We start from the raw sequence: 13766 nt of genomic DNA, 5'->3' as shown, positions 1-13766 counted from the left end.
TTTGTACTTACATGCTTTTTCCTTTCACTATTTCAGCAGCGGTTTCACCTGACTCAGCTTAAAATCTATAAATCAGCTCCAGACTGTGCAGCCAGCAGACCAAGTGACAAGTGAGCACATTGTGCTAGTTTAATCCTTTTTCCGTAGTCTCCCATGATTTCAAATCCTTTAAAATTTGTCTTTTAAATCCTTATAGCATCTCCATTAATTACACATATCTTATTCATGTATAAGCCAGATATTCACGTCTTTATTTCTCCTGGGAAGAAGCTAGTCTTATTGCTCATTCTTGAAGTGTACATAACTATTGCAGTGCACCTTTGCATGTGTTACCCCACACCTCTACACAGCAATTTAAATATAGCAATATGAGAGAACAATAAAGTGTATGAAGTGATTTATGATTGAGCAGAAGCTTTGTTTTCTTCAGGACTTTGATGGTTTTTTTGAGTGTACATATTTTTCTGAGGTTTCCATATATCATAATTTGAGTTTTTCTTAAAAAGTGATCATTTGTTTTTTTCAGACCATCTTTTTAGTTTTGTCATTTCTTGTGTCGTGACCTGCAAAAGCTGTTGCAAATTCTCTCCATGACAAAGAATATATGTATCATCCGCAAATAAAAATGAACTTCGACATATCTGCTGCTCTGCATGTATCATTTGCATATAAGATGAAGAGTCTGAATGTTGAAGAGTCCCTGCTCTCTAAATGCTTTTCACCCAGTCTAGCGCCACCCCTCTAATACGAGGTCTTTCCATTGTATCATTTAACATCTTGTCATCAAATGTGTCAGAGGTTGTTTTCAAGTTAAAAACTCCTGCCGCTTACTTTGTTTCATTGACACAATTTGTAACTTCTTTAAATAATTCAGTTAATGCCATGGATGTTGATCTGTTTGATCTAAATCCGAAAAATCCTGGTAATATTTTGTTTAGTTATAAATGTACACCGTCTATTAAGTATTTTTGAATAATTGTGGGAGTAGAGAAATGGGTCTGTAATTTGTGAACAACAACATATATGTGCTGTTACTGAATATTTACTTATTACCTATGACTTATCAAAGTTTTGACTCTCACAGGCTGCCAGAGATTCCTGCAGGCTTTCGTGCCCTCCACCAGTATGGCCTTGAGAGGTGCAGGTGCTATTAGTCTTCCACCATCCTCACGCCAAAAATAAGAAAAATCTCAGTCATTTCTCAGTGAACAGAACATACATAGACTGAAACATACACAGATTGAAAGCCAGAATGTGTGTCTCTGGCATTGGAGCTGAATGCTTTTTATGTCCAGCATCCACACCAACTAGCTGACTCTGATGCAGTTCATCAATACAGGATTTAATTCATTTTAAAAGTTTAATTAATATTGCAAAAACAATTTAGCTACACAGAAATGTAACTTATGTAAAAGAAAAGCAATATTATGGACAATGGAAAATCCTATAATCTATGATTATATACTTCACATATATTAGAAAACAAGAGGGAAAGAAAATACATTGTTTTAGCCCTCCGAGTGTTAGCAAGGGATACAAATTGTGTTTATTGGAGAATTGTTCAATATTAACATTTCTCAGCAAACTATGCATGTCTTTACAAAACTATTTAAACTAATTCAGCACTCGCAGACCCTCTAACTCTAAAACAGAAACTGAATTTGGTTTGGATTCCAAAATTGACCGACATAGATGGAAGTGAGGCAGAAAATAAAATACCAAACTGGAGAAACTTTAAAAAAGCTTGTTTGCAGCTAAAATTACACAGTTTTTTGTTTTGTCTATATCATGTTAGTATACATGCAGTCACTTTTTAATATCTATAACACTTTAAGACACAAACTCAAACGGTAATTGTGTGTATAACACTGTTGTTCATGTGTTAAAAACTGAGAAAGACCTAACAATGTAACAATGTAATGTATGAATAATATTCTTAAGTTCAGCTAAGGAAACCCTGTGTCGCAAAATGTTTGATGCATGTGAGTCAAACCCCAGAGACGAATCCAATATTACTCTGATTTTGAATGCTTGATGTAGCAGTTGAAGAAAAAGAAGCCAGTCCCTGACTGATTTTAGGATATAGTTCAGTCTTATCGGCATTTAAAACAAGGAGTCTCTTGAGCAAATGCAGTTTTCTCTGTCCTTTCTTAAAGTTCTCTTCCATTATATGACCAGTTCAGCTTATTATTAAAAGAACCCCCAGGCACTTCTCAGAATTCATCTCAGTGTCTCTTCACTGGATGTTCTCTGGTAAAGGAGAAGGTTTGTACCTGCAGCAGTCGTCCACCAACTTTTCCCAGCACTGATCTGGAGATGGTACTTCTGGCACCAGTTCACAAACTCAGTTTCAGTACTGAAAGCAAAGAGAATACAGGTAAACACAATGCAGTTTCTAAAAAAAGTGAGTGCCCCCTAAACTTAGTAACTGGTTGGACCACCTTTAGCAGTAACAACTGCAGTCAGGCATTTGTGATGACTGGCAATGAGTGTTTTACAGTGCTGTGGAAGAATTTTGGCCCACTCATGCAGCCATATTCAAGGGTTTTTGAGCATGAACCAGCTTTTTAAGGTCATGCCACAGCATCTCAATCTGATTCAGGTCAGGAGTTTTACTAGACTTGAAAGTCTTCATTTTGCTTTTCTTAAGTCATTGAGAGGTGTATTTCTGGTGTATTTTGGATCATTTGGATCAGAGGCCAAGTACGCTTCAGCTTGAGGTCACAAGCAGATGGCTGGACATTCTCCTTCAGGATGTTTTGGTAGACAGCAGACTGCTGTTACCCTTATGCCAGATGTAATGACACACACGCCTTCCAAAAAGCTCAACTTTGTCTCGTCAGTCAGTTTTTTCCCAAAATCTTAAGGAACATCAAGATTTTTTTCAGCAAACCTAAGATTTACATTTCAGTTCCTTATACTCAGCAATGGTTTTTGTATTGCAACTCTGCCACGCAGGCCATTTTTTCCCAGTCTCTTTCTTATGGTGGAGTCATGAACAATAACCTTAACTGAGGCAAGTGAGGCCTGCAGTTCTTTGGATGTTATTCGGAGGTCTTTGTGACTTCTTTGGTTAATTTTGGTCAGCCAGCCAATCCTGGGAAGGTTCACCACTGTTCCATGTTTTTGCCATTTGTGAATAATGATTCTCGCTGTGGTTCGCTGGAGTCCTGCAACTTTAGAAATAGCTTTATAACCTTTTCCAGACTCAGAGATGTCACTTACTTTGGTTCTCATTTCTTCCTAAATTTCCTTGGATTGCAGCATGATGTCTGACTTGCAGGTTCTATTTAAGTTTAAGATTTATGATTGAGAGCAGGTGTGCCAGTAATCAGGCCTGGGTGTTGCTAGAGAAATTGAATTCAGATTTCCAAATATGGGATACGCCAGTTAATTTATGCTAAAATTATGGGTGTTGGGGTGGGGGGTCACTTTTCCACACAGGGCCATGTAGGTTTGGATTTTTTCCCCTACTACTACTTTTAGAAACTGCATTTTATGTTTACTTGTGTTATATTTCTCTAATATTTAAATTGTTTTGTTGATCTGAAACATTTAAGTGTGACAAACATACAAAAAATGTGAAATCAAGTGAGCAAACACTTTTATTATCACTGCATTTGTTCATTCAGACATAAAATGTTTTATGTATTTAGTGTTGAAACGAGGCAACTCATCCATGGTGCTAACTTCTGTCTCCAAACCACTCAACATGAGTGGCTTGAGTTGTTTACAAAGTTATAGGGGCATGACAGCAATGGTTTGGACATGTACAGAGGAGGTATTGTGAATAGCAGCTCCATATTCCGCATACAAAAGATGCTGAATATGGAGCTGCTAGTCAGGAGAAAAAGAGGTAGACTGCAGATATGAACGATGATGTAGTGAAGGGGGACATACAGAAGGCTGGTGTGCCAGATGAGGATGCAGGAGATGGAAGACAGAGGAGATGAAAGCAGGTGATTTGCTGTGGCGACCCCTAAAGGAAGCAACCAAAAGTGGAAGAAGATGGGACACAAACTCACTTTGTTTTATTACCTCCATCCCACAGAGGGCGCTCGTGTACAACAGGTGAGTGTCATCATCTTCACCTCGCAGCCTCTGTCCCAGCTGCTCGGCAACTTCAGCTGGAGTTTAGTGATGGTCACATGACGTTGTTATGGGTATATTACCCCAAAATGTCACAGTTTGCGCTCCACTACAGAGCTGCTGCCTGTCTCCGCAGCACTGACAGAGGCTGTGCATGTCCCTGTACTATTAGAAACTTTACCGATTACTTTTTGTTTTGTAGTTTTCATTATTTTTTTGAGAGCTGAGCCACTGAAAAAAGGAAGCGAGAGCAGAATTTTGAGGGCAATTATGAAAAACGCGGAGCAGTGAATTTTATTTCCCGTTGACAGCTGAAAAGGTGAGACAGGAGGACTCGTGCTGCTTCTCTCCTTCAGGATGTCGCACAGGCTTAGCATTATCTGAGAAAATATGTAACGAATTTTGACTTAAATATGCATCTGTCTGGTCTGTCATTCATTTGAAAAAGGGTATCATGCAATGTGTACACACAGAGGATCCCTAGTATAAATCACATAAGTAGGCTCTCGGGAAATCTGCGTAAGAGTAACAGATTTACCAAGGCTTGGTAAGTTAATTAGTGCGTTCATAGGTTAATGACGTTTGTCCCTCATCTGTAAAACCACCAACTGGGCTGTTTCGACCTTTGTAGAGTTGCTGATTTATTGACATGTGTTCCACTTTTATTGCTATTAGACTATTAGGCTGAATTGCTGCATACAATTTATTGGAGCTCAGCGCTACACAAGGACAGGAAACCCACACTTAATGGAACTCATCCTCAGAAAATTGTTGCTTTGTGTTTCCGCGGTCATGGATGAAGTATCTCTGCTAATTAACCGAGAAAAATGGGTTAATGTTGCACACGGATGACTGAACAATGGCGTGGAGTGTTTGCCTTACTGTGACGCTTTCAAGGGATCCAAGCTCAGATTTTATGGAACAAACTGAGCTGTGAGCTTTTGTTTTGATCACAGGGATTGTTTTTGATTGTAGTGATTATTTATTGCGTATTGAAAAGCAGTTTGACATTGGGTGTTATGTAATGTTTTGAAAATATATATTTATTCCAATTACACATGCACTCATTCATCTCTGTCGATGTACTTAGACTGTCAGGAGAGACCACACGCGTCGTGTCCCTCTGACCTCGCAGATGATCAGATTCTCTGCTGAGGGCAAATCTCACAGAGCGACAGTGCATGACAAGATAATTGCTTCCTCTTATGCTACTAGAATTGAGAGTGGTCCGCCTGCTGTGCTGAGTGAATTCCCATTCACTCTTTGTGCATTCATCTTCAGTGAAGTTGACCAGAGCAGATATTATAAGAGACACACAGAGAATCCTGGATTGAAATCTATGGAAAATCAGCAAAAATAAGAAATATAAATTCCACAGGTTCAAGTCAGTAAATGCTTTAAGTGGTGCTTATCATGTTATTTGAATGGTGATTCAATACAAATCACAAAACACTTGAAAAAAGGTAATTAATTAAACAGTAAAGATAATTTATGTGTTGTTTCAAAATAAATGTCCAAATAAATCCCCTGGCTGTTGCGGAGACAGTCATGATGGCAAGGTAACTAGATTTGTTTCTATTACTTTTATCAGACCCAACAATTTGCTATTAACAGCAAAGCTTTTCATTTTCTTTTCATTCAAACTGTGGCCAGTAGGCATGTAATTAGTGGTCTCTTTACATTTTGTTGCCAGGTGCATTATAGACCAAGAGCCAAAATACAATATAGACATACTATAGTGATTATGACAAAACAAATGTGCTTTGGAATCTGCCCTGCAACCAATCACTTAAGCAGGTACTGGTCACTGTTATGACACTACGAAGACATTTTTTTTTGTATTGGTTGAAAGAACTTGCTGGATTTTAGATTTTTTTTTTTTAATGCAAAAGTGCTTGTCTAAAGTGGATTTACAAGATCTTTGTAGTTCAAAATGAAAAGCAGTATGATTATCCTGTGGGAGCTAACATCTTTTCCCCCAATATATATCTACTTAAATGTAAGATGATTCCCAAAACAAGCCTTTTCACTCATAATTGTGGATGGTGTTAGGAGGATCAAGTCTGTGTATTGAGTAGATGTGCCCCTGATCCCAATCTCATGGAGCAACAACATGGCATGACCTGGTTACTACTTGAATTTTCTCCTTTTGGGTTAGATCTGAGCCCTGCCTCAGCAGAATGTGCAACAGGAAGTAGACAGGATACCAATGTGCTTTGCTACTGTATTAATTCGCCAACAAGTACCCACACTGTTCTCACATGGACATCAGACATCAAACAGACTGCAATTTGGAGCTAACAACAGGAGGGCCGCGACAACGGCCATTTTTGACGTTAGGAAATTCTCACATAAATCTCTATTTAGGATTCTTTGATTGCTGTTTCTCTGCTCTAATTTCTCTGTAATTACCTTGTATGTGTACCACAGAACTCTGAAAATTTGTCTTTTATATTACTATAATACACAAAATCTTTGTTGGTTTGCATATACAAGAATGTCAGGAATCAACCAATCAAAACTGGCAAACAGGCATGTTTTAGGCCACTGAAGGTTCTCATCTATATCAGATATGATGTCATCACACTTTCTAGCAACCACCTATAAATGAACACCTTATGAAAGCATTTTAGCCTTTGAATTTCACAACACTAACATCTTAATTTGTATCCACTGCAACGTGCATGTTTATATTATAGCATCATTTTGTTGCCTAGCAACCACATAATCAGCGATTAAAACACACACAGTAAACAAAACTGTAGTATGGGCATGTGTGTAGCTATCTCATTCATTTCATGCTTAAAATTCTCTAATATTCATGTGGTGTTTATTTTAATTAATTTTTTATGATCAAATCCAGAAAAAACAAAGGTCTGTAGTTGCAGAGCTGGAGAGGTAAAACACTAACTGCTTGGCTTTCCCACCATCCTCTGTTGGCACTGAGCGATTAAAAGTGTTATATCCCACCAGACGCAGTGTAATTAGAAGATAACTCTCCCCACACGCACAAACACATGTATGGGAGTGTGGAGTTTTTAGTGGAGTCACCTAGCAACCCTAATGGCTTCTGCCTAGTCTTAGTCTAAATGTCAACCTGACCCCCTATCCTATCTTTAATGAGAGACTTGACTGAACGCTTTTTAATGACTTTCTCAAATACTCACAGATCTGCCACTAGGGTTTGTGGAAGTTTAAAACCCACGACTCCGTACTACAGCAGATTTCATTTTATCCCTCCGAGGTGTCTGACATAACCTCTCTATCCCTGTCTTATTTGTCCTGTGTTTCCTTTTATATTATTCATATTTGGTTTGCCTTATGCATACTGTGGGAAACCCTGCCCAAGCTAGAAAAGTAAACATGCTCGACGTAAAGTAAACAGTCTGGTGAACGAGTTCATGCTATTAGAACCTAAACATGCATGCTAATAAGTTCCTCGTTTTATTTAAGTCCTTAAGACTTAAATAAAATGTAAACCTCTGTGTGCTTTTATTAAAACTGAGTTACACAAGAGGTCATGTAACTCAGCTGCTTGATGACACTGTCAACCTGGTGCTCAAGGTGGGATTACTGCTTCCAAGAGAAGGATCTACTGGAATCCATAAATAAATCTGTTAAAATGCTCTGCATTCCTCACCTTGGGTATTTGAGAGAAAATAGAAAGTCAAACAAAATGCAGTAATGAATTTTGCTAATATAATTTTTTACATTTCACAGTGTTAGAATTTTTTTCTTCGCATTTTCTTCTTTAGTTCCACCAATATATTTGGAAATATTGAGCAGTCTGCCGGATTCTAGTTGTTCAAGCTCAAAGATACACTTGAGCTAATGATTAATTAAATCATTTATTTTTAATGTTATCATAAGTTATTACTCTTCAAATTATTGCTGGAATCTCAAATTAGAAATGGTAGTGTTCATATGATGCTAAACTGGCTGTAATCCCCAGCTTAGTTACTGGTAATTAAGTCATGTTTTCAATCAAGGGTTAAATTGGAATTACAACATGGATCCTTCTCATTCCAAGTACTTGTGTTTACCTAGGTGTCTGGAAAAAATGCGTAATTAAACAGTGATTATTTACTGGTTACAGTATTAACATGTAAGTGAAAACTTAATTGTCTAATACAATCTAACACAGTACATTCCCATGTTTAAAACTTGCGTTGTCACATGTTTAAAGATATGAAAACAGCATATGTGTAAACTGGAAATCTCTCAACAGTAGTATCCCATCTAACCAAAAATCCAACATCCAGAAAGTACAGAGCAAAAACTGCTTTTTATTTTTGTGGGCAAAATTTCTTATTCTGCTGCCACTGCAGACTCAATATATTTCAGAAAGTGGTTGTTAATTAGATACACTGTTCATCAGATAATTTATAAAATTGAGTATGGCTACCAGCTCTATATTTACTCACTTACCATTTCCACTTGGGCTGACATTCAAATACTCCACCATGTTTTGGAAAACTGGCACAGAAGTTAAACCAAATTGCTTGAGAAGCAGAAGCCACTTCCACACACTGCTCACTGCCAGTTGGTATGAAAGGTGAATAACTCCTTTTCTCATGGCCTATGACTGACCTTTCATAATGTTTTATGTGTTTTCATTCATACCTTTTCTAAATGTTGCTTTCTAAAAGCAAAAAGACTAATGTAATTGGGCTGAAACATGACTTCTCTCCATCTCTGCTGGCTGAGGAAACAAATTGCATAACACTGGCTTAAAGACTGCCATATCATAAGCGTTTCCTTCTGTTTAGCTTGGAAATGTGTGTTTATTGTTGTTTAAAGCTGATCAGCGCTCCCACAGCTGCTCTACCTCATTCGCAGTAATAGAAGGCAGTAGCTCACACTTACTTTTTAAGGACCACCTGTACTTGTGAGATGCTGACAGTGTGGACTGTGTAGAAAGAAAGATGGAAGTTAAAGTCAGATTGTGGAAATCTATGGGGGGAAAAATGTCGACTCCTTTGATTCATGCCCTCAGTAGACAGTTTGCTGTTTACTTGTAGTCAAAAGGTATGATAAAGAATGGTCTGGTTTTGTGCATGCCTACCTTGTGATTGACAAATCAATCCTGTATGAGCATGGCTCTTTTAGTTTCCTACTAGCAGAAATGCACTCTGGTTTCAACACACAAAGGTGGCAACAGAAAAAGCTTCCCACTGGGACTTCAATAACCAAAAGGTGACTCTAAGGTGGCTGTGCCCATATTTTGCATATAGACAGTGGTTGACAGTCACTGAAAAAGTACATTCAATAACTGCAACCATTGCAGTCACAACGTAAGTAGTGAAAACTGTACATTTAATCTTCAGTTAACATCACATGCTGTTTTTAGGATGAAGAAGCTGTGTCTCTGCTTGAACATTGTATAACAGCATGGTTTCTGAGCAGATCATTTTAAATATTAGCATTTGAGGCTAACCAAAATAAAATACTGAAATGTAGCTAATATACAGGAAGCGGACTGATCCAGATTTTGGTTTCCATGTGCGTGTAAACTCACTCAACATTAGATTAAACTTTCAAATATTTATTTTGGTTTTAGACAGATTACAATCCTAAAATAAGCATATGTATTTTCTCTGTTCTCTCAGGAGGAGATGGAGAACAAGGCCATGTATCTGAGCACAAATGAAGAGAGAGAGAACGTCTCGCTTTATGAAGAGGCCTATGATGGACACAACTTGTCCAAACTCAACCTGTGTGATGAAGGTAGGAGGAATAACTGAGCTGTGAAAGTGCTGAGTTGAACCCAAGGCTTGCTGCTTTAGTTCTTTTAACTAAAATGCAGGCTTTTTCCAAAGGAACAACCTCGATTTAACCTCCCAGCGCACCCACTGCATGTCCTGCTGCAATAAGTAGGTGATCACAGATGTTTGTAGTGAAGGGTGTTCTCTAATGACAAGGGCAGCTCTGAAAACTTACCGGAAAAAGCAGGAAACAAAATGGAAAAATAACTGATTTTCAGGACCTTTTATTCATATATATACAAAAGCCACCCACACGCTGATAACAAAGACCGGATCTGTCAAGTGCGCTAACACACAGGCACAATGCTGTCACCCTTTGGCTCTCACGCTGCTCTCACTGTGGTCATCTATAGAAGCCAGAAATATCCAGGAGCAACATCTGTATATGTGTGTAAATGCAGGTGCAGCTGAATGAATCCGCAGTTGACCCTGTGGTGGTCTCAGGTTTCAGTGCAGGAACGGCCAGTTTGTTGGGAAAGACTTATTAAATGTCAACTTAAGAATTTGTTGACATTTTAATGGAAAGTGGACAATGGCCATACAGATCAGAAACTGTCCTCGTCCACTTTTACTAATCCAAGAACACTTTCACACCTCATTCAATTAAAGAGAGCATTTCTACCAAACAGTTTTAAAGCACAAGACTGACAGAATTTTAAAAACAGAGGTTAAATTAACCAGGCAGATTGCCCAAAACTCTAGTTTCTCAAATGACAGCTTGAGACTAACTGCTACACACTTACATGTTAAGATGCCAAACTTTTACTGAAACATGCTCTTTGGCTGCTACTCTTCATCTTTGGGACAACTGAACAGGGGGTGATTTGTTTATAACACGCCTATTTAAGTTTCAAGTTTGGCTTACAGTTAACATTAGTGAGGTGTTGTTACTTTAAGTAGTGAAAACCAAAACGGGCAGTTACAGTTGTTAGCTGTGTGGTAAGCTTCACCTCAGCTTATTTATTTAAGTCACACAGACCTAGAGATGGTTTGGTGGCTCCTGGCAACAACCTGTGACTAGGGGAAAAATGTGTATTTCCTAACTGGCTAGCGAGTGGTTGCTGTAGGTTGCTGGCTGACTCCAGATAAAATTAGTCACAAAAGCTATACAGTCTTTTGGCTTCTCTCTTTAGGGGTCACCACAGCAGATCTGCCTCCACCTCACATTATTTAAAATATCCTCCTCTGTCACAATAAACATTTTCCTTTTCCTTTACATTTCTGTTAAAACTACGTTCATGAACTCTGTGGTCTTCCTCTTTTTCTCCTCCCCTCCCATGACATATTTTGTTTGGGATACCCACCATCCCCGCTCTGTACATGTCCAAATCATCACAGCATTGTCTCTCTCTCTTGATCTGAGCTAATCTCGTCCCTCATGCTCACTCCCAACTAGCAGATTGCTGCAATCACCCGTAGTTAGACACTGACTGGTCTGCAAACACTTGCCAACTGCTCACTAAGTGCTAACAAATCCCTGTGTGACTGAAGCCTTACAAAGCTGGATAGAATGTACTCATGTTTATTGTGACAGAGGAGGATATTTTAGATAATGTGAGGTGGAGGCAGATGATCTGTTGTGGTGACCCCTAAAGAGAGAAGGCAAAAGAAGAAAACAAACGTGTAGCTTTTGTGACTGATTTTATCTGGATTCAGCCAGTAACCTACAGCAACCACTCGCCAACCACTCAGGAAATACACATTTTTCCCAATTTTTCTCTGTGGAAGGCATTTGAAACATTTGTTAATGTAGTTATGTGATAAATAATATATCTTGTTCTATCATTAATTCCACTAACAGCAGAGCTGATTCTATCCTGTCCTCCAACCCACGGGTCAAGGTGTTCCCGGGTTATCAATATCTGTGATAATTATCTGGGCACAGAATGCCAGAGCTTCCTCAAACATAACTTATTTATTTCCTATCAATTGTTTAATTTCTATTAATTACCTTGGTCATATCACACTGTGTTGGTTTTTTTAATAGTCACAAATAGTCACTTGTAGCACATAAACGATTGGTTTTAAAGGGACCATAATGATAACGCTGTGGAGATAACGCTGTAGGTTATCGCCACAGGCTAAAGATGGAAAAGTCATCAGCATCACTAATGGAGCAAATTTTGCTGACTGACTGGCCAGGTTACATCCACAGATGACTGGTGTACTGGACAAGAATTTGAGGCTAAATTATGCTCTGTTTATTTGCTGTTTATGTATCAGAATAACTATTTACTACATTTTTATACTTTTGAGAGATATTCCCAGATCACAAAGGTAAGATAACAGAGGCGGCAAGTATTGGAAAGTCTGAGTGCTCTTAATTATGTCATAGTTTGGCTGTTTTTGTGCACAGCTGGGATTCTTGGTTTGTGTCTTTGGCCGGCCTTATCTGTGGTTCGTCATATATAAGAGAAGCCAGTGTGTCACTGCTTCCCCAGTTAATCAACAAAATCATCGTCAGAAAGCTGAGATGCTGGGGTAAAGTGAAGATTACTAGGGCTTTAATCACTAAGAGCACCGTAAGCACAAGCTAGCAGGGCAGTGAGGAGGGGACACATCAGGCTCGAGACCAGAATAAAGCAACTGAGCCTAGCGCGAGCACACCCTAAAACTGGATTTTTTTTTTTTAAACAGCACAAGATCTAGCAGCAAATTCTCTACAAAAAATACATAATGCAAATATGATTTACAGAGAAGAGTCAAAGTTAACACAGTTTACCCAAGCAAATGGAACATGCTAATTTTAAATGATGTTGTCATTCATTGAGGGAAAAGGTTATCCAAAGCTACCTGGCTCTTTGTGAAAAAAGTGTTCGCCTAGAGGGAAATAGCAAAGACCCAGCAAGAACCACAGTCAAGCAGGAATAACTGGAAATGCATCTTTTCACATAGCCGTTTTGGCCCACTCTTTTACGCAGAATTGTTTTAATGAGTCCAGCGTTATTGGAAGGTTTTCAAGGATGAACGACCTGTTTAAGGTTATACCAAAAAGCATCTCAACCTGGACTTTGACTAAGGCACTCCAGAACTGTCGTTTTGTTTTTTAGAGCCATTTGTTTTATTATTGTTGAATCGTGAACCTTAACTGAGGCAAGTGAGGCCTGCGATTCTTTAGATGTCGTTCTGCTTTTTTTGGGACGTCCTAGATGGGTTGTCGATGTGGTCTTCGGGTAATTTTGGCAGGCCCGTCACTCCTTGGACGATTTGACACTGTTAGAAGTTTTCTCCCTGTGTGTAATGGCTCTCACCAATGTTTCACTGAAGTCCCAAAGCCTTGGAAATGGCTTTGCAATCATTTCCAGACCGATAAATGTCAGTGACTTTGTTTCTCAGCTGCTTCTTTAGATGTTTCTTTAGATGATGTGATGCTTTTTGAGGTCTTAGCCTGCCTCATTTCATCAGACAGGATCTATTTCACTGATGTTTTGATTCAACAGCTCTGCCAGTAATCCGGCCTGGGTGCAGCCAGTGAAATTGAGCTTAGCTTTCCAAAATTGTGGTTAATTGTTTAATTCATGATTCAACAATGAGGGCAAACCCTTTTTCACAGCACTGTAGCTGCATTTTCTTTTCAAAATTTGCTCATAATCTATAAGCACAACCTAATCTACTTTTATCCAGTCATAGAACGGTTATAACACCTCCACCAGCTCGACTCAGGAGACATTATGTATTTGTGTTGGAGAGTCTCTTTTATTTTGGAAGAAAAATCCTTGCTTGGTGGTCTTATAATTTAAGGTGTCATTAAGTCCCCCCCCCCCCACAGTCTCATGGATGATTAGGAATTATAATAGCACGCTATTATTAATTTGACGTTCACATGTTAATGGTTAAACGTGCAAGCTTAGAATGGGGTCTTTAAAAAAAATCACCTGTCAATTACAGAGACCTACAGAGTGCCAAGTGTTT

General features: G+C 38.7%; 1 protein-coding gene across 1 annotated transcript in view; it reads left to right on the top strand.

Annotated features, from left to right (window-relative positions):
- Window positions 1-4211: 4211 nt before the first annotated feature.
- The window catches only part of scara5 (scavenger receptor class A, member 5 (putative)), a 110847-nt gene continuing 101292 nt past the window's right edge, over window positions 4212-13766 (top strand). Inside the window, exons 1-2 of the mRNA XM_004550625.4 lie at window positions 4212-4408; window positions 9699-9816. Coding sequence (XP_004550682.1) covers window positions 9705-9816 — 112 coding nt within the window. The 5' untranslated portion in view covers window positions 4212-4408; window positions 9699-9704. The remainder of the gene's footprint in view (window positions 4409-9698; window positions 9817-13766) is intronic.

The sequence above is a fragment of the Maylandia zebra genome, linkage group LG15, assembly GCF_041146795.1.
Source record: "Maylandia zebra isolate NMK-2024a linkage group LG15, Mzebra_GT3a, whole genome shotgun sequence".
Lineage (NCBI taxonomy): Eukaryota > Metazoa > Chordata > Actinopteri > Cichliformes > Cichlidae > Maylandia > Maylandia zebra.
This window is presented reverse-complemented; position numbering and strand designations above follow the sequence as displayed.